General features: G+C 35.2%; 1 protein-coding gene across 5 annotated transcripts in view; it reads left to right on the top strand.

Moving 5' to 3' along the window:
- LOC106883648 (uncharacterized) overlaps positions 1-20,127 on the top strand; it is a 654,180-nt gene that overhangs the window by 364,974 nt on the left and 269,079 nt on the right. For all 5 annotated transcript variants that reach the window (XM_014934744.3, XM_089351157.1, XM_089351155.1 and 2 more), the window contains one exon: positions 1,282-1,376. In XM_014934744.3, the coding sequence (XP_014790230.3) occupies positions 1,282-1,376 (95 nt within the window). The remainder of the gene's footprint in view (positions 1-1,281; positions 1,377-20,127) is intronic.

Raw genomic sequence — 20,127 nt, 5'->3', positions numbered from 1 at the left:
TGTTGACTTTGATAGCTTTAGACTATTAATTGACAGCATTAGTGGGATGTAGTAAATAATGTTTGACTTTAAAATATGGTAAAAAGGGTTCAATTGTAGACTATTCAAAAAGTTTTGTTATTTTAGCCTCAACTAAACCAATGATTTCATCATTAACTCTAACTTGAAGGTGATATTTACAATAAAACTAATAATTTTCATCTTTCACAGAAATAATGTATGTAAAGGGTTCAATTTAGTAGGGGTATTTATGTGATACTGAATTCATTTCACTTCCAATTAAACCATGGTAGCATGGAAAATAGATGTAAAGCCAGAGATAATGGTGATTAACAGTGTTCTTTTGTGGAGAGAATGGAGAGAAATCAATGTCACAAGAGTTTCTTCTAAGCTAATTGTTTAAACATAATGGTCAACTCAAAGCTAATCTTAGACTTTATAGATTTGTTCTAATTTATTATCATTATGAACAGATTGTGTACTTGCTTTGGTTTGGTCTGACATTGTTTAGATGTATTTACCGTAAAGTATTTTTCTCTAACTTTCATAAGTATCTATCTGAATAGCTAATTCTCTTAGGTCAAATTTAATTACCTCACTCTTTGCTCTCCATCTATTTCTGCCATAATACTACACTGCTAGTTTATCTTCTACTATGTTATTGCTGCCTCAATAATAGAATGTGTATACTACTTATTGTGCACATCTGTTCCAAACTTATGAATAAAAATAATCTACAGAACAGTAATCTTTTATATTTTCAAGGAATTCAGTTTAGAACTCTGCCATTTTCCATATGGAATCTGTTAATTTCAAACTTGATTTTTTCCCTTTCTTCAATGCACTGATTTTTCTTCTGTTGCCATTTCTTTATACCAATATAAAAGTTATTTAGAATATTTTTCTTTTTATAGATAAATTAATACCTTAGTTTTTTTTAATATGTTGTTACAACACTGTTTAAAATAGACTTCTGGGTAGAAAATAGCAGAAATCATTAAGATAAATGCAACTTATTGAATACAACTTCAAATATATATATTCCTACAATGCAAAAATAAAAATCATTTTGACCATTCTTTGTAAGGATGAAGAATAATTAAATTCCAACTGAAGAAAGAAATGTTATGAATTTTTATGGTTAACTAGTTAGAAGTATTCCTACATGGAAAAGTTCTCTTTTTATAAATGATATTCAAATTTACTAATGATTTAATTGTGATTATTGTGTCATTGGAAAATATTTGCAAATGTCTTTTTTTTTTTTTTTCATTTCTACAGAACACCTTTGTTTCTAGCAACACTGCAGAAACATCCAGATGTCTGTGAATACTTATTGCAACATGGCGCTGACCCTCATTCTATGACTGAATCTGGTGAGTAACTTCTATTTTAGTTATTGAATAAACTAAATTTTTGTATTAAATGTTTAAGAATTGATTACTTCACCAGAAAAGTATTTTAACATATTGGTACATAAAACCAAGGATTAAGCCATTGTCATCATTGGTGTTGGCATCAGTGGCGTCTGCAAATGAAACAGAATTAGATAAAAGTACAGTTAAAAGAGACATGTAATATGTTGGACATTTTGGAATGAGTATACAAAGAAAAATGTAAGAAGTATACAAATAAGTATAAAAGAGTATACATATAAGATGTCTACAAGAATATATATATATATGTGCATACACACACAAACACAAACAGTTGTAAATGAGTGTTGCTGTCATACATGCAGTGTCATTTATTTCCAATATTCTGTTCAAACATATCTGACCATTGGGAAATATCACATTGCTTAGAAAACAAGTGAAGGTTAGTGACAGAAAGGGCATCCAACCATAGATAATCTGTCTGAATAAACTCTTGCTTGACCAACACAAGCATGGAAAAGTGGTTGTTTAAGCGATGATAATGATGATGATTGATATGTAGGTACATTCATACATATGAACATACGTACGTATGTACGTACATACATACATACATACACACACACATATATACATAGGACAATTCTAAAAAGTGATAATGTCAATCTTATAAGAAACATCTAATAGTTGTAAAGAAAACATATATGAGCCAATAGGGCTATTAATTTGGATTTTATCTCAGTTTCCACTAGTGTGCCACTAAAAGTACAAGACTTCCTGCTGAACAAAATGCCAGTCTATCACAGGTTTAAACTGGCCTTCTCCCCAGCTATTAATAGTAGTTGTTTTCAGCTGAGTAGACTGAAGTAATGTGAAATGAAGTACCCTGCTCAACACTTTGACTAATTCAAGAATCAAACTCGGACCTAACTTGTAATAATATAGTTCCTTCTTAACAGTTATTTAGTAATCAGAACTTTTAGCAGTTCTAATTTGCTATAATGATTTGGATTGTAAATATCATTAGAAATAGCATTCTTTAATTAAATTATTGGTATTGGATGGTATAAAATGTAGTCCAATCTTTAATGTCATTGAAGAATATGTTTTTAAACTGCTACATCTACTGCTGGCCAAGAAAAATATTTCAAGATTCTAGTCTCTCAAGAGTTACAAAATTAATAGAAAAAACTCTTTTACTCTAGGTTTAGCATGACTAACATATCTCTTCTGTCAACACCATCAATTTTTCAATGCAGAAATAAGATAAATGTATTCAGGTTAACAGTCACTCTTAATATATGCCCATACTCTTTCAATTCTTTCAGATTAAATATAACAACTTTAATCCATTCTTGTATTAATTCTACCTTGACTGCCATTGAAAACACTTTTCCACTCAATTCATATCATTTATCTTCTTCACATATCCTGATCATTTGTGTGACCTAAATCCTCTCTTTCTCTCTCTTTCTTTTTCTCTCTCCCTTTTCTCTCTCTCTTTCTATCTCTTTCTCTCCCCCCTCTTTCTCTTTCCTCTTTCTCCCTTTTTATCTATTTATCTACCTATCTAAACAAGTTATCTACCTATTTCTCTCTCTCTTTTCTCCCTCCCTATTTCTTTCATTCTCTCCCACTCTTTTTTCTCTCTCTCACTCTCACTCCATCTCTTTCTCTCTCTCTCTCCTTCTCTCTCTCTCTCTCTCCTTCTCTCTCTCTCTCCTTCTCTCTCTCTCTCTCACAGACACATGCACATGTGCTACATGCATATTCCCACTCAATCATACCACACCAACACCTTAGCCTACATATTTTGACTTTCAGTGATATATTTCTTATCTCTCAAAAAATATACCCCTAATCTCTTTTCAGTTTCTGTAAGTTTTTGTTTTTGCTCTTATCTCAAGGTTTCCATACATCATTACACCTTTAATACATATATAAAAAATTATTTTTTACACAACAAAGAAGTGTTTTTTGATAATTTTCCTTAAACATTTTCAAGGCATTATAAAATTCTACTACCAAAGGCACTGATTAGCTTTCTGATATGACTTGAATAATCTTTTTCATATGGAGCATCCTTATTGTTTACAGTTGTTGCAAGTGTACAACTACATATAGAAATGACTGCACTTAACTTTTAACATCCTGTTGAAAATTTTCCAAATTAAAACCCCAGTACTAAATGATTCCATTACAGAAGAGAAATGAATATTAGAGGAAGAAATTAGAGTTTTCTCCTCTACATTGAAAACTTTCTGTTTTCAAAATTAATGTAAGTAATGTTAGTATCATTCTTGTGCTATCATGTGTTTCAGAACTGGCTGACGAATGTAGTCACATGTGATACTGTGTCATACAGAAAACTACGAGTTGTACTGATTCATATACATGTGCGTGTGATTTCTATATATATGTATGTGTGTGTGTGTGTGTGTGTGTGTGTGCATGTTCATGTGTGTGCACGTGTGTGTGTGGTTACAAACATAGCCAAGCAGTTAAGTTTACCTTGCAATGAAAATACTATATTTTAAATTTACATTGAAAGAGATTTCACGGTATAGATCTTTATCATAATGATGAACTAGTCAGTTTGCAAAGCATTAATGATGATTTTAAAGTGGTATGAACATGAACCAGAAGCTGTGATAAAAAATGAGAATAACAAGATCTTGTGGGACTTCACCATAAAGATTGACCATACTATTGAGGCAAGAAAACCAGACATGATTATAGAAGACAAAATAAACAGAGCAAGATCATAAATTTTGCAATTCTCTATGATAGTAGAGTCAGTACCAAAGAAATAGAAAAAACTGAGATATGTCAGGATTCTAGCCAGAGGACTGAGGAGACTGTGGAAGACCAAGACAACAATTATTCTTGTAGTAATGATGCACTTGACATAATACCCAAAATGCAACCTAAAAGACTGAAAGAGATTGGAATTGAATCTTGCATTGTTGATCTGCAGAAAAGCACCATCCTATATTCTGCAAGAATCCTAAGAAAAATTCTTGAGATTGGAGGAGACTTGTTGTCACCAAACCTCAAGATAAAATACCTGCAAACTAAATTATCATGTGCTAGCATAATAATAATACTAGTAATAATAATAATAATAATAATAATAATAATAATAATAATAATAATAGGTACTGAAACCTATTTGAAATGATACCAGGCTTACCGTCCCTACAAGAAGTGCAAAAAATTGTGTTAACTGGAATGACTCATGTACTAAGAAGAGCATTACCACTGTGAAAACAACATCTATTCATGAATTTATTTATTTATATATTTTTTTTAATACATGTTTTACCTGTGAATTTGTGTGTGTAAACTGGGAATGCATACAATGAGCTTCTCCGTCCTAGGTATACGGAAAACACTCAGCGAGAAATGGAAGAAAATTTGAAGAAAGAAGAAAGAAAAACAACAACATAATAATAATAATAATAATAATAATAATAATAATAATAATAATAATAATAATAATAAGGAAGAACAAGAAGAAGGAGAAGAACAAGAAGAAAAACATTTAGTGTTGAACAATTACAAATCATGTATTCTCATCACAGATACTAAATAACTGATTGTATAAACAAGGAAACTGTGAAATGAAGACAGATTTGAGTTACATTTTAAATTCCTTTTCATAAGATATAAACTCAATAGTTTTTATCCCTTGATTCTATATTCCACTCAGCTTTTATCCCTCGATTCTATATTCCACATAAAAGGCATCCATAACACTCTGTGAAGTGGTTGGCATCAGGAAGGGCATCCAGTTGTAGAACCATACCAAAGCAGACATAAGGACTTGGTGCAGTCCTCTAGCTCATCTGTTTATGTTGAACTGTCCAACCCGTTCCAGTATGGAAAAAAGGACGTTGAATGATGATGATGACAACGACAACAACAACGAGGACGATGCCAACGACGACGACGATGATGATGATGTTATGCAACAAAAGGCAAAATACTATTTCATACAATACAAGCCATATGAAAGGCAAAGGTTGATCTTCATGTGATATGACCCAAATTTAATTTTTAAAAATATGTATCAACAAAAAATATCTTTTAAAAATGTCTATCAACGAAAACAAAAGTTAATTTAAGATATACATTATCATTGCCAACACGCAAATAACTTCTTTATCATGAATTCCATTCCCAAATTCTCTCCTTGAAATACTCCTCTCCAAGCCCAAATCTTTGTTCAGAAGTTCAGCACGAGTTCAAACCAAGATATCTTCAAATTACCTCTCCTGAGAAATGTCATTTTATATAAATCTGTAGAAATTCTTAGAGAATTCAAAAAATCTTTTCTTTTTTTTTTTTTTCCTTTTTTGCAAAATCTCAATACATGTAACAAGTAATACCATCATCATCATCATTATTTTAACTTCCATTTTTCCATGTTTGCATAAATTAAATAAGATAAGTAGAGGCAGATTTTCTATGATCAGATGCTCTTCATGTTGCCAACTCTTACCCATTTCCAAGCAAGATAATATTTCCATATGACTCAACATGTCATCAAAGGTCAGAAATGAAGAACATTGCCTGTATGATGGTGATACTCATTTACAATTATCATGTGATGTCAAACAAGGAGAAACAAACAATCCCCACCTTGTATGTATGTATGTATGTATGTATGTATGTATGTATGTATTTATTTATTTATGTATGTATGTATGTATGCATGTATGCATGCATGTGTGTATGCATGCATGCACACACACACACACACACACACACACTAGGCTTTTTTCAGTTTCTATATAACAAATCTAGTCACAATGCTTTAGACAACTGAGAGTTGTAGTCAAAAACATTCCTGCTTAAGGTGTCATATAGTGGGATTGAAGCTAAAACCACATGGTTGGGAGAAAGCTTCTTAATGACATAGCTATGTATGCAACTAATATATACATATAGGGTTGGCTCAAAAGTCCATTCAATTTTTGTCAACACTAAACTTGAGTCACTCTGTTAAGTAGCTAACTTCAGTCTGCCCTTTGCGCATGCACGCTCATTAGATGCTTGAATGCTTGAGACTTCAACATAGTTTAGCAACACAGGTTGTATTTTGTGTGCTTGGGATCACTCTGAAAATGGAGAATCAAAATGAACATTATCAACACCTCATGTTTTTTTTATTTTAAAAAAGGCAAGAAAGCAGCAGAAACCTGCAGGAAGATATGTTTTGTGTACGGAGAAGATGCTATTATAGAATGTATGAGCCAGAAGTGGTTTTCAAGATTTCAATCAGAAACATGAGTAAAACCATCCTTTTGTGAAGAAAATAGTGACAAGGTACAAAAATGGACTATCTATAACAATGTGAAGTGCAAATGATCATGGGAGTAGAGTGGTAAATGACCATAAACCACCTCCAAAGCAGGACTTCACCTAAAGAAGGTTACACTTTCAATTTGGTGGAAATGGAAGTTCTCTGCCTCTACTTGTACAAGCTTCATCCCATGGAACAATTCAGATGTGTATTGTAACCAGCTGGACAAATTAAATGCAGTGATTCACCAGATGTACCTAGCACTTGCTGATCATAAGGGCATTGTCTTTCATTATGACAAAGTCAGACCACACACTTGTCTGCAGACACAACAGAAGTTACTGGGCTTCGCTGGGAGGTTTTGCCACACCCTCCATATTCATCTGACCTTGCACCTTCAGATCTTCACCTGTTTCTTTCAAATTCATTGACTGGCCAGACCTTCAATACTGAAGAGGATGTAAAACTTCACCTGGAAAAGTGTTTTGCCAGTAAAGACGGGAAATTCTTTGAGCTAGGAATAACGGATCTGCCTGCAAAATTGCAGAAGATACTGGAACAAAACAGTAATTATATTATTGGTTGAATAAATCAGTTTGTGTTTAAAACTTACGTTTTATTTTCAATTAAAGAATTAAACATATAAAGCCAGTGTGTGTGTGTGTTCATATCTACATACATACAACATATAGACACATACATATTTGTTTTTTTCATTTTACATCGTTTTGTCCATACTCTGCTAGCATGAGTTGAATAAATATATTAGTGAGGCCTTGTTTTACAGCTGTACGCCCTTCCTGTCATTAATCCTTAACATTTCCTCAAGTAAAGAATCTCTTATTTCACATATCTACAAAGGCACATAGGGAGTAGACAAGTTGTTGACAGAATCAGTGACGGAAATAATGCCAATGGTAGCGACTGCCATAGAGCACAAATGTAAACATAGATGCACATATATACATACGTACATATGTATGTATGTATGTATGTATACACAATGGACTTCTTTTAGTTTCTCCCTACCATATCTGTTCTCAATGCTTTTGTTGATGCTGAGCTATATTCATCATAGTTCTCCTCTTAACAGAGTTTAAGACCAGGTGCTTGTGGCAAGTCTTCTCTGATGATGACCTTCTTATAGCAGAATCTGTAGGAAAACTTGAAAAGAATTTCAGGTGTGAAGAGGCATGGTTGTGCAGTAAATGGACAAGGACAGCTGTGTAAAGAAGTGCCAATCTCTAACTGTGGAGGGAACTTGTGGTAGAGGTAGACCTAATAAGACATGGAACAAGATGGTGAAGCATGACCTTCAAATTTTGAACCTTACAGAGGCAATGACTAGTGACCATGACCTTTGGCGATGTGCTCTGCTTAAGAGGATCTTTTAAGCCAAGTGCACCTGTGCTGGTGGCATGTAAAAGAAAATCAACCTTTGAACGTTGGGCCTCAAAGGAGCAAAGTTACTGAGTATCTTTCAAGTGTTAGGCTTCATAGAGGCATAGTGGCTGAGTTCCTTTTGAGTGTTGGGCCTCATGAAGGCAAAGTGGCAGAGCTCCTTTCAAGTGTTGGGCCTCACAGAGGCAATGACCAAGACCTTTAGCATTATGTCATGCTTGAGAAGAAGACCCATCAAGCCAAGCAAAATCATAGTCATGGCAGATACCGGTGTTACACAAATGGCACCCGTGCCAGTAGCACATGAAAGCACCCATTACGCTCTCAAAGTGGTTGATGTTAGGAAGGACATCCAACCATAGAAAACCATGCCAAATCAGACTGGAGCCTGGCACAGCCTTCCAGTGTGCCAGCCCAGTCAAACCATCCAACCCATGCCAGCATGGACAACAGACGTTAGATGATGATGATGATGATGATGATGATATGGTCTTAATAATAAAATGACATAGTTGAACATTTTTAGGAATTCATATGTGTATACACAAAACTTGGAAATATGCTGTGCGTGAGAAAACCCAGCAAGCCAAGTGAGACCATAACCCGTGGCCTATGCCAGTGGTGTAACCAGCCCACTTATGCGTACATTTCCTTTATTGGACACTAAACTCTGCTTGCTAAGACCTGTTCAGGCAAGTGAAATTGAAATCGAAATCAAATTCGATGACTGGCATCCATGCTAGTGGAGCGCTAAGAGCACCATCCAAGCATGATCGTTGCCAGAACAACTGACTGGCTTCCATGCTAGTGACACGTAAAAAGCACCATTCGAGCGTGATTATTACCAGCATCGTCTTACTGGCACTTGTGCCGATGGCACGTGGAAAAACATTCGAGTGAGGTCATTGCCAGTGCCGCTGGACTGGCTCCAGTGCAGGTGACATGTAAAAAACACCATTTGAGCATGGCCATTGCCAGTACCACTTGACTGGCCCTCATGGCGGTGGCACATAAAAACACCCACTGCACTCTCAGAGTGGTTAGTATTAGGAAGGGCATCTAGCTGTAGAAACTCTGCCAGATCAGATTGGAGTCTGATGCAGCCATCTGGTTCGCCAGTCCGCAGTCAAATCATCCAACCCATGCCAGCATGGAAAGTGGACGTTAAACGATGATGATGATAATCTAAATTACATTCTCCCTCTTATTTTATAAATTCATATTGCTTTTGAGTTTGATTAATTCATATTACTTGTATTTATATTACAGTAAATAGAATAGAAAAGAAAGTGAGATGTTATTTTGAAATACCAAAGACTTGTGTGAATGACTCTCAAAATTCAGACTTTTTTTTATAAAAGATCTTTCTATAAATGTAAAAGATCATTCTGTAAAGATTTTAATCAAGTTATATATATATAAAGAAAATAATCAAAAACCAATTTTTAAAATTCTTTAGTTTAACTGTCTAGACAAGCCTAAAGTAAAAATTGTCTTTGAGTGTTTACATAAGAAATTTTCAGAATTTTATTTGCTGCATTAACCATTTTAAAACAAATATTGTCAACCCAAATTGAATTCATTTCCATGTTAATGTTTAGTTAATTGGTGTCATTATTATGCTATATTAATATTAATATTTTTGCTTCAATTTATTTTTAACCTCCATGGCATTTATTTCATGTTTACTCATTATCAAAAGAATGTCTCAGTGTACAAGTGGGAAAAATTGACAGACTTCTTCCAGGACTATTATTATCAAAGAAAATAAAATATTATTTATGTTGTTTTTCAGTAGGCTGCAATGATTGAGATATTTTGCTTAGAATTTCTCCTATCCTGACAGAAATCTTCTGGTTTCACTATAGAAGTCTTAAATATAATTAAAGAAAAACTTGAGGGTTAATTAACAGATGTTCTTGCAAGAATGTAGCACAAAAAATTCCCAGTTTTCAGATATGAAACGAAAACAACAACAATAATAGCAATAATTCTTTCTATGGTAGGTACAAGGTATGAAATTGGGGGAAGGGGACTAGTCAATTACATCAACCTCAGTGCTCAACTGATATTTATTTCGTCAACCGGTAAAGGATGAAAGGCAAAATCAACCTTAGCAGAATTTGAACTCAGACTGTAAGAAATCAAAAGAAATGCTGTTAAACATTTTGCCCAACACACTAACAGTTTTTCAAGCTCACCACCTTAAATATAATAAGAAGAAGAAGAAGAAGAAAGGGAAGTGTTAGAGGAAAAGGAGGAGGTAGAGAAGAAGAAGAAGAAGAAGAAGAAGAAAGGGAAGTGTTATAGGGAAAGGAGGAGGTAGATAGGGAAGGGGAAGAGGGGGATGAGTGGTAGAGGAGAAGGTGGTGGAGGAGGTAGAGAAGACAAAGAAGAAGGGGAGGGGAAGAGGGGTAAGTGATAGAGGAAAAGGGGCAGTGGAGGAAGTAGAGAAGAAGAAGGAGAAGAAGAAGAAGAAGGGGAGGAGGAAGAGGAGGGGAAGAGGCAAAGGAAGAAGAGGCAGAGGAAGAAGAGGCAGAGGAAGAAGAGGCAGAGGAAGAAGAGGCAGAGGAAGAAGAGGCAGAGGAAGAAGAGGCAGAGGAAGAAGAGGCAGAGGAAGAAGAGGAGGAGAGAAAGAAGTAGAGAAGGAGAAGAGAAAGTGGTAGAGAAAAAGGAGGTAGAGAAGAAGAAAAAGGAGAATTTTTTTTATATTGGCTAAAGTCTACAAATATTTAGAGAAAGCTACAGTTGGTTTTATCTTCTCTGTATCTGACTTCTCTTCTAGAGGGTTGCTTCTGATTTTATCAAGTCCTCCCAAACCTCTTTAGGTTTGCTTCGGTCCCTTTTGATCCCATCTCCTCTCCTTAAGTCTCCTCAAGTTTCCCCATATCTCCTTTGATCCATTATAGTTTCTTCAGATCTCCTCTGGACCTCTCAGATTTCCTTAGATCCCATTTCATCCCCTCTAATCTTTTCAAGTTACCTCAGGTCTCCTCAGATCCCCTCAGTTCTCTTTGGACTTCCTCTGGTCTTCTTCGGTCCACTCTGATCTCCACTCAACTTCGTTCACCCTGTAACTTCACTTCAACTTACAAGTTGTTGACTCTAACATAACAGCAATATTTCTTGGTGTTACAGTTTTCACATTATTATTATCATTTTCATTCTTTGCATTGTTTCTATTTGTATTATCATGTTACTGTTTTCTGTCGTTGTTACTAATTCTGGTATTACTTTTTCATTCTGCTTTTTGCTAACGTTGTCAACCCTTTCATTGTCAGTCATGTTGATGTCAACATCTTTTTTTTCCCACCTCCTATTGGATTATTTTTTCTTTTCGATTTTATTGTTCTTGCCACTGTGTCTTCATGTTGTTTCTGCTGTTGTCAGTATTTTTATTGTACTCATTGTTTATACCACTGCCATTTTCACCTCACAGCTGTGTTTCACTATACCATTACTGAAGTTAATAGATTTAACACCTACACATTTCTTATATTTCTCAAAAAAATGTCTACAGAAAAAATCTTTTTTTTTTTCACTTTGTCAAGCAAAGTTTTCAAGATAGATTACAGCTCTAATGTTAACCACTTCTACAGCTATTATGGGTGCCTCACATCGATCATCCTTTTTCAAACACAAAACTTGTCAACATTTTTAATAAAAATGTTTGTTCCCTAACTGCAGACAACAGGGAAAAATAACTGTGTCTCTTCTAAGTACAGGAGAAACAAAGATCTTTATACATCTCTTTTTCAACATCAATCATCATCATCAAAACTTTATTTGTGTTGGATAAAATGCCTTGCATTTTTATATGTATATAGGTGTGTGTGTGTGTGTGTGAAAGAGAGAGAGAGTTTGTATCACCTTGTTTTGACATTCATACAATAGTTGGAAATGAGTGTTATCATTATACAAGCAGTGGCCTTTGTTTCAAATTTTCTACCAAAACATGTCCATCCATGTGGGAATATTACCTTGCTTAGAAACAGAAGGTTGGTGACAGGAATGGCATCCAGCTGTTGAAAATCTGTCTCAACAAAGTCTGACCTATCCATGCAAGCATGGGTTCCAGGATCAGAAAGAAAGAAAATGAAAACCAAACAAAGAAAATTATCCCATAAAATTTTAAATTTCAAGAATTTAGGATGTGAAAGCTGTAAACGGTTGTGCCTATAATAGACAAATGGTTGAAAGAAATTGGAATAGAATGTCCTGCAGAGCTTCTACATAAAGTTTGCCTTTTAGGAGCAGGAAAGATTATCAGGAGGGTCTAAAGCACTTGAAAGACTATTGAAAGCTTGTGGATACCTAAGGTTACAGGTAATAACCTGCTACCCAGATAAATTCTACCAGGAATAAATACGAACCTGAGTCTAATCAATAATAATAACAGTAATAATCCCTTCAAGGCCTGAAATTTTGTGGAAGGAAGCTAGTCAATTACATTAACTCTAGTGATTAACTGAACATGAAATAACAATGACCCTGAAAGGATGAAAGGCAAAGTCAACCTTGGCAGAATTTGAACTCAAAACTTAGAGACAAGCAAAATGCCAAAAAGCATTTTGTCCCACATACTAACGATTCTGCCAGTAAAAACAGTATCTTCATGGAATTGATTGACAAAAAGTAATCTTAAGAGTGAGACACAGAAAGTTTGTTGGTGGTTGCTCCAGATCAACCACTAAACACAAACTCAATAAGGAATATGTATAACTCAGATGAAACAAATAAGTGTAAGTTAGGTGGAAAGAAGGTGGAAAGTGTGACACATCAGAAGTACCTGTGGCATGCTTGCACAGACACAATATAAAAGGTATCTCGATAAAGTGTGCTTTCACCTCCACTGTAAGTAATATGAGTTTCCAACCTCTGAGAAATGTACATTATTTACATTATTTTCATTTGACGGATATTTGTCCTCATCTTGTTTGTTGTTAACACAACGTTCCCGCTGATATACCCTCCAGCCTTCTTCATGTGTCTTGGGGAAATTTCGAACCTGGGTTCTCATTCCTAAGGTATTTTTCGATGTTATTATTATTATTATTGTTCAGGTCACTGCATTACTAAGACCAGATCCCCGAACAGAGGTCTCTCACCCAGCAAGTGTCCTACAATGCAGCAGGATGGACCTAGTCATTATCTAAATACTACTGGAATGATTAGGAGACAGTTTCAAAATGACTGTAGGACTGTGATGGAATGCTTATACAGAAGCAAGTCTGCCAAAACAAGATACAGGAAAAGGATGCATAAAACATGGACAGAGAAATATATGTTCCCTGTTACAGAATAATGACTTCTAGGCTAGAAAAATCTTATCATGGAACTGGAAGGGATCTCCACAACACTGAAAGATGAAAGAATGACTATGTAAAGCAAGTAGCAGAAGAAAGAGAACAGCAACAAGAAGTAGCAGACGAACCAATAAATCCTCAGGAGAGAAACAACAGCCCAGAAAAAAAACAAATTTTACTTTATGGAAGGAAAGAATGTTACAGAAGAGGAAAGGTCCTTACTACAATGTCTAAATGAAGCATGAACTAGTGGAAGAAAGAGACTACCAGCTTTGAAAGTAATCAAAAATAGAAAACTATGTATAGTAGTAAAGAAGATGGATGAGATGTTAATGAAAATCTTTGTTGAAATATCTAAATTGAGCCCAGAGTTCAACTGGTACTTATTTTATTAATTCCAAAGGATGAAAGGCAAATTCAATCTCAGCAGAATTTGAACTCAGAATGTAAAGATGGACAAAATGCTGCTAACCGTTTTACCCAGTGTACTAATGATTCTGCCAACATGCCACCTTAATAATAATAATAATAATAATAATAATGATAATAATGATAATAATGGCTTTTTGATCCCTAAGACTTAAGCAGTAAATCTCTAAACTATGGACCTATAACCTGCCTGCCTACAGTATACAAATCCTTAACTTCAATAATATTACAAGGGAAAACTAACTATCTGGAAAAATAAATTACAAAAGCTTGTGAAGATCAATTATTGGCAAATAAAATTATAATTGAAAGCTGTAGAAGAAGAAAGAATTTGAGTATGCCATGAAAGTGGTTACCAGAAAATTTATAACAATGTTTCTCACTCATGGATCTTGTGAAAGATGGCATCAATAATAAACAAGCATGTAAAAAATCTAATGAATATATGGCAAATAATTCTACAGCTCTGCATCATTAACCAGCTAGTGATATCCTCTTGGGATTAAAAAAATTACAGTAGAGTCCGTTCAGACAGACAGCCATGTTAAAGTGGCTATGAATATTACTCGTCACTAAAAAACTACTGCGTCAATCTCTTAGAGAGATTTTAGAACAAGCATTTTTGCTTGTTGCAAAATCAGCGACTGTGTGTTCACTTGAAATATATATATTGTGAGTAGAAGTGAGCCGCTATCATCTCTAGCAGACTCGGATTTTTTGCGTCATAATTTGCTGTTACCAAATTTATGTGAGTTTGTTCCATGTGTTTTGTTTGGTATTGTGATATTTTTGTGTTTTGCTTTGAACTGAACTGTTGTCCTTCATGGAACAGTAATTTTTGCCCTATGGGGCAGAAAATTCTGTTTTGAAATTATTGTAGGGAAAAAAAATAATAATTTTTGCTGAACTGTTTTTCTTTACCCGTTGCTGGGTGGTGAATTTATTTTGTCATTTTTTTGTCATTTTTGGCAATTCAAAAAAAGTATATGATGGAATTTAATATAGCATTAAAAAAAGATTTTCCTGCAATGGAAAAAGTAATACCAGTGAAAATATAGGTAAAACAAAAACACAGGAAAAAGAAAAGATCCAGTTTTTCTGCCACTGTAGGCAGCAATGTAACGGAAGTGGAGGTAAAAATGGAGCAATTATTTAAGTTTCATAACTTAATTAGAAAAAGTGGTAGTAGTTCCAAACTACTGCTTCCTCCAGAGATGGTGCAAGCAATAAATGCACAAACGGTGGTGTACAAAATTTACAACATCAAGGAAAAGAAAATTATGGCTGCCAAGAATGAGGTTGTTGAAAGGTGCATAGCTCCAATATGGAACCGAGTAACCTATGTTAGCTGTGGAACAAGAAGCGCAATGGTGGAAGCGCAGTTTGAAATGGCTAACATAGTAAAGGAGATCTCCACAAAGATCTTAAGAAACAACAAGATAATTCTGCTACCCACATACTTGGGTCGCAGAACAGTGAAAATTACAGTAGATGAGATGCCGGCTGGTTATGAGGTTATGTGGGTAGCAGCAGCGGTCATATATGACATAGAGGAGGCGGTGTCGATATTGCAAATGAAAAAAAAAGAAGCTGTCAACTGGAAAGGCCAGACTCTCGAGATGGTCATTCAAGCATCAAACGAAACGCTACAAAATTTGCCCGATAGGGTGTTTGTAGAGGAGGGGCTAACCATGAGAGTAATCGTTGAGGGACATAGGCCTTGTTGCTTCAAATATAGAGAAAAGGGCCACATCTACTCAAAGTGCATGAAAAAGAAAGACAATGAGTCCCCTCCCCCAAAAAGCTGCGAAGATGGTAAAAGGAAGAGAAGAAAAGCTGGAAAATGCAACAGAAGTGAAAGAGAGAGCAATGACAGAGGAAAAGTAAGTTGGTCTCTGCTTATGCGGATGACGTCTCCATCATCGTGTCCAATGAGGCTCAGCTACCTTGTGTAGAGAACACTATCAAAGGATACGAGGCAGTGACAGGGGCAAAAGTTAACAAGGACAAGTCCATCAGCTAGTGCCTCGGCACCTGGAGGAGCAAGTTGATATTGTCATGGGTCACTGGACAGATGGTCCTGTTAAGTTGCTTGGAGTTTGGTTTGGACTGGACTCCCAGACAGAGAAGAATTGAAGTGAGGTGGAAGACAGGGTGGAGGCCCTAGTCCAGATTTGGTCCAGACGGGCTCTGTCCCTGAAAGGGCAGAGGTGGTACAGGTGTTTATTGCATCTGTAATCACCTACCACCTAACTGTTGTCTCTTGCCCCGATTCATAGCTAAACAAGTTAGAGTGCCTCCTCTTCCGCTTATTGTGGAAAGAAGGAAAGCCACTTGTGAGGCACTCCATCTGCTGCCAGGTCCCATTAAAGGGTGGTTTGGGGATGTCCACCTCGGTTTTGCATAAAGGGCTGGTAGAGTTTAAAAATGATGATGTCTTAGGAGGAGCTCTGGGGTTCGACTAGAACCAACTTGCCAACCTGTTCCAAAAAACTTTCAGGCCAGGGTATTTGGATAATTACCAAAAATCCCTGACCTGACAGTGCTACAGGAACACTTTACCTGTTCACAATAAGTTATCCAGGCATAGAATGTCAGTGCCAACGGCATGTCCAAGATGTGGGCTGGATGATGAAACCATCCAACACACTTTTGTACAGTGCCAGAAGCTTTCAGACTTGATAATTTATGTTGAAAACATGTTGTCACACCTAGGCAGAGTACAACTATCAGCTGAGTCTATAATAAAGATGGTGCCACCAACTGGACTCTCAAAGGAAGGTGAGGCATGTTTTCTCTGTTCAGTTGCAGTGTTGAAAGAGTGTGTGTGGAAGACCAGATTGCAAGGACTCATGACGGGATCCTTCATCTCTGGCCCTGGTTTGCTGACATACTTCAGATATCATTTGAAGAGCAACATAGGGCTGGTGAAGAGATGCCTGTCATGAGGTGTGTTCAAGAAAAGATGGAAAACCGTGGTAAGAAAGGTGGGTGCAAGTGACTCTGCTTAATCCTTATGGGAAAAGGAAAAGCTATAGATGCTGGGCTTTTCAGCCCATCAGGTTTAATCCCCACCAAAAAAAAAAGAAGTCAAATTTTAATTATATATCATTCAATATTTTTAAAAATTAAGTATCATACGAACTCATAATAGCAATAATTGTTTGTATTGTCCTGTTTTGTCCACTCTATATATGATATTAATTATCCTAATAAAAAATTCATCTCTAGCAGACCAGGTGTCCAGTACTGAGGAGTGGCAGAAATAGCCCGAAACCAGAACTGGTATGCTGATCCTGTTGCTAGAAGGTGGTAGGTGTTCACTCCCCTGCTCGCAATTTATTGGATGCAGCTCTGCATTGTTAACCAGCTAGAGGAGATGTCCTCTTGGAGTAAAAAAATCACAGTAGAGTCCGTTCAAATGGACAGCCATGTTAAAGTGGCTACAAATAATACTTGTCAATTCTACAGCTCCAAGACAAAAAAGAGGAAATTAAAAAAAAACAAATTCCATATTAGAAGAGAAATTGTTTCTGTGCGAGATAGTAAGTCATTAAACTTGGTGCATGCAACTGAAACAGTATTAAATTAAAATAACCATCAGTATATTATGCTTAATGTATGTACACAGTTGACAGGCATGATGCTAAGGTTTTTGTCTGACAGAAAACTTCTTCATAGACATGGATTAAAGACACAATATTCATAGGAGCAAGGCAAGCATTGTCTCAGCAGTTATTTACAAGAATGTAAGTCATGGTTCAACCTTCTTGTGCCTTGTTAATGATATGAACTCAGGTGAAATTTCTCCCTTCTAAGCTATAGAGAACTGTAAACAATACGTTCACTGATATTGTGGAAAGCTTGCCAGGCTGAATAAAACATAGGGTATGCAAATGAAACAACATTAAATTAAAATATCCACATATGTATAATACTTAACATAAATACATCTTTGAATAGCATGATGCTGTAGATTTTTGTCTGTGATAAAATTTCTTCATTGCCATGTTGTGTTAAAAACACAATATATAATCTCTGTCATTACAAATGTAACATTGCAAAAATATTCTCCATCTGAATTTTTAACTACAATGGATAAGAGTAACACTTGTATAGTACTCAACACTGAATAGCAATGCATTCATAGGTTGGAAATCTGAAATGATTAAAGAGTGTATGTACAATATTAAATGCAGATTTCAAAGAAAATAGTCTATTTGTACTTGAAAATATATTTATTTTTATTTTATAATAGTTTTATTATCTTATATTGGTGAAAAGATACTCAGTTATACATAACTGACTTGAAATAATGAACAAAGCAGCAAAGTTCATTCACTTTATTTTAAACTGTTTTTGATGTAAACTTATGTATAATAGAGTGTGAGGAAATAAATATATTTAAACAGGTGTAGGAGTGGCTGTGTAGTAAGTGATAGGCGTAGGAGTGGCTGCGTGGTAAGTAGCTTACTTGCGAACCACATGGTTCCGTGTTCAGTCCCCCTCGGGCCGACCAAAGCCTTGTGAGTGGATTTAGTAGATGGAAACTGAAAGAAGCTTGTCGTATATATGTGTGTGTATATATATATATGTATGTATGTATGTGTGTGTATATGTTTGTGTGTCTGTGTTTGTACCCCTAACATTGCTTGACAACCGATGCTGGTGTATTTACATCCCCGTAACTTAGCAGTTCGGCAAAAGAGACTGATAGAATGAGTACTAGGCTTACAAAAAATAAGCTCTGGGGTCAATTTGTTCGACTAAAGGCGGTGCTCCAGCATGGCCACAGTCAAATGACTGAAACAAGTAAAAAAGAGCAAAAGAGAGTAAATAGTTATGTTTGAAATTGTTTATTGGTTGTTTGAAAGAAATGAATAACAAATTCTGTTATTACCGTTTCAGTCCCATGAGACAATCACCAACCGAGTTTTACAAAACACCTGTAGGTGTGGAGAGAAAAGAGAGAGAGGGAAGAGAGAGGAGCAGAGAGAGAGAGAGAAAGAGAGGAGTAGATATATATATACAGAAAGATAGATATGTATGTATGTTGGTAGGTAGATTGATGGATAGGTAGGTAGGTAGATAGGTAGGCAAGCAGGCAGGCAGGCAGGCATAAAGTGATTGGCAAATGACAAGAGAATGTGTAAGGTTCTGAAGCCCATCTGTTCAATCTTTCTTGTGTTGGTGCCATTGGAAAATGCACCAAGTAGACTCTTTAAAGTTGTTAGTAATAGGAAAGGAATCCAAACAACCGATTAGATGAGACACACAAGGAAACATGCAAGGACTAATCTATGGGAGCAACAGATCCTACTAAGAAATGACTTGAACCAACATGGAAAACAGATTTAAAAAGATGTTGATGATATATGTATGTATATATGCATGCATGTCATTATTCAGTCTTTGCCAATAGAGAAAGAACCAGTTTCTAACCTAGATCCAAGTCATTGGAATTTCAACATCAACAACAGGGTATTTTTGTACATATGCATGTATGTGCTTTTGAAACAGCTGTAGGACTTGTCTAACTCTTCCATCCCTTTTACTTACAGATGTGTGTGTGCGTGTGTGTATTCTATAGAGTAGTATTTCATTGAATGATGTGACTTTGAATAAAATCCTTATATTCTTATGAAAATTTAAATAGAAAAAAATATCTTTCCAAAGTCTGCTTTAAAAGATAATTCCATGGTACTCAGCTGTTTTGCTATGAATTTTGTAGCAAGAAGATTTGTTTAAGATAAAATTCAATTAATACACTTGAGGGCTGTGATGACCAGACAATGAGAATAATTCAAAAATATCTGTTATTTTGTTTTTAGATGCTTCAGTTATTTTTTTTTTTTTTTCATTTGTTGTTCTTCCACCACCATCATCACCATCACCACCCTTTTTTCTGTATGATAAAAACATAACCTCTTCTAGTATAGACTGAAAGAACGAATTTTATTTGAAATCTATTCTCAAAAAGTTATGTCTAAAGGTTTCTCTCGCTTTAAGTAACTCAGAAATCTTTGTTTTTATGCTGACACTTTGTATGAAATATTGGATTCATTGATATTATTATCTAACTAATAACTATTATTATTATTATTATTATTATTATTATTATTATTATTATTATTATTATTATTATTATTATTATTATTAATAATAATAATAATAATTTATAAATCAGCATATCAGAATGAATATAATTGGAATTTAGAATGTATTGAATGATTGTAGCAGGCAGACATATAATACTGTGTATATAGTTTTTACAAATTAATTGCAACTAAAATATTGTTTTCTTCTT

The sequence above is a fragment of the Octopus bimaculoides genome, chromosome 4, assembly GCF_046866305.1.
Source record: "Octopus bimaculoides isolate indiv1 chromosome 4, ASM4686630v1, whole genome shotgun sequence".
Classification (NCBI taxonomy): Eukaryota; Metazoa; Mollusca; class Cephalopoda; order Octopoda; family Octopodidae; genus Octopus; species Octopus bimaculoides.
The sequence above is the reverse complement of the archived record's forward strand: the minus strand, read 5'-3'. Positions and strand labels throughout refer to the sequence as shown.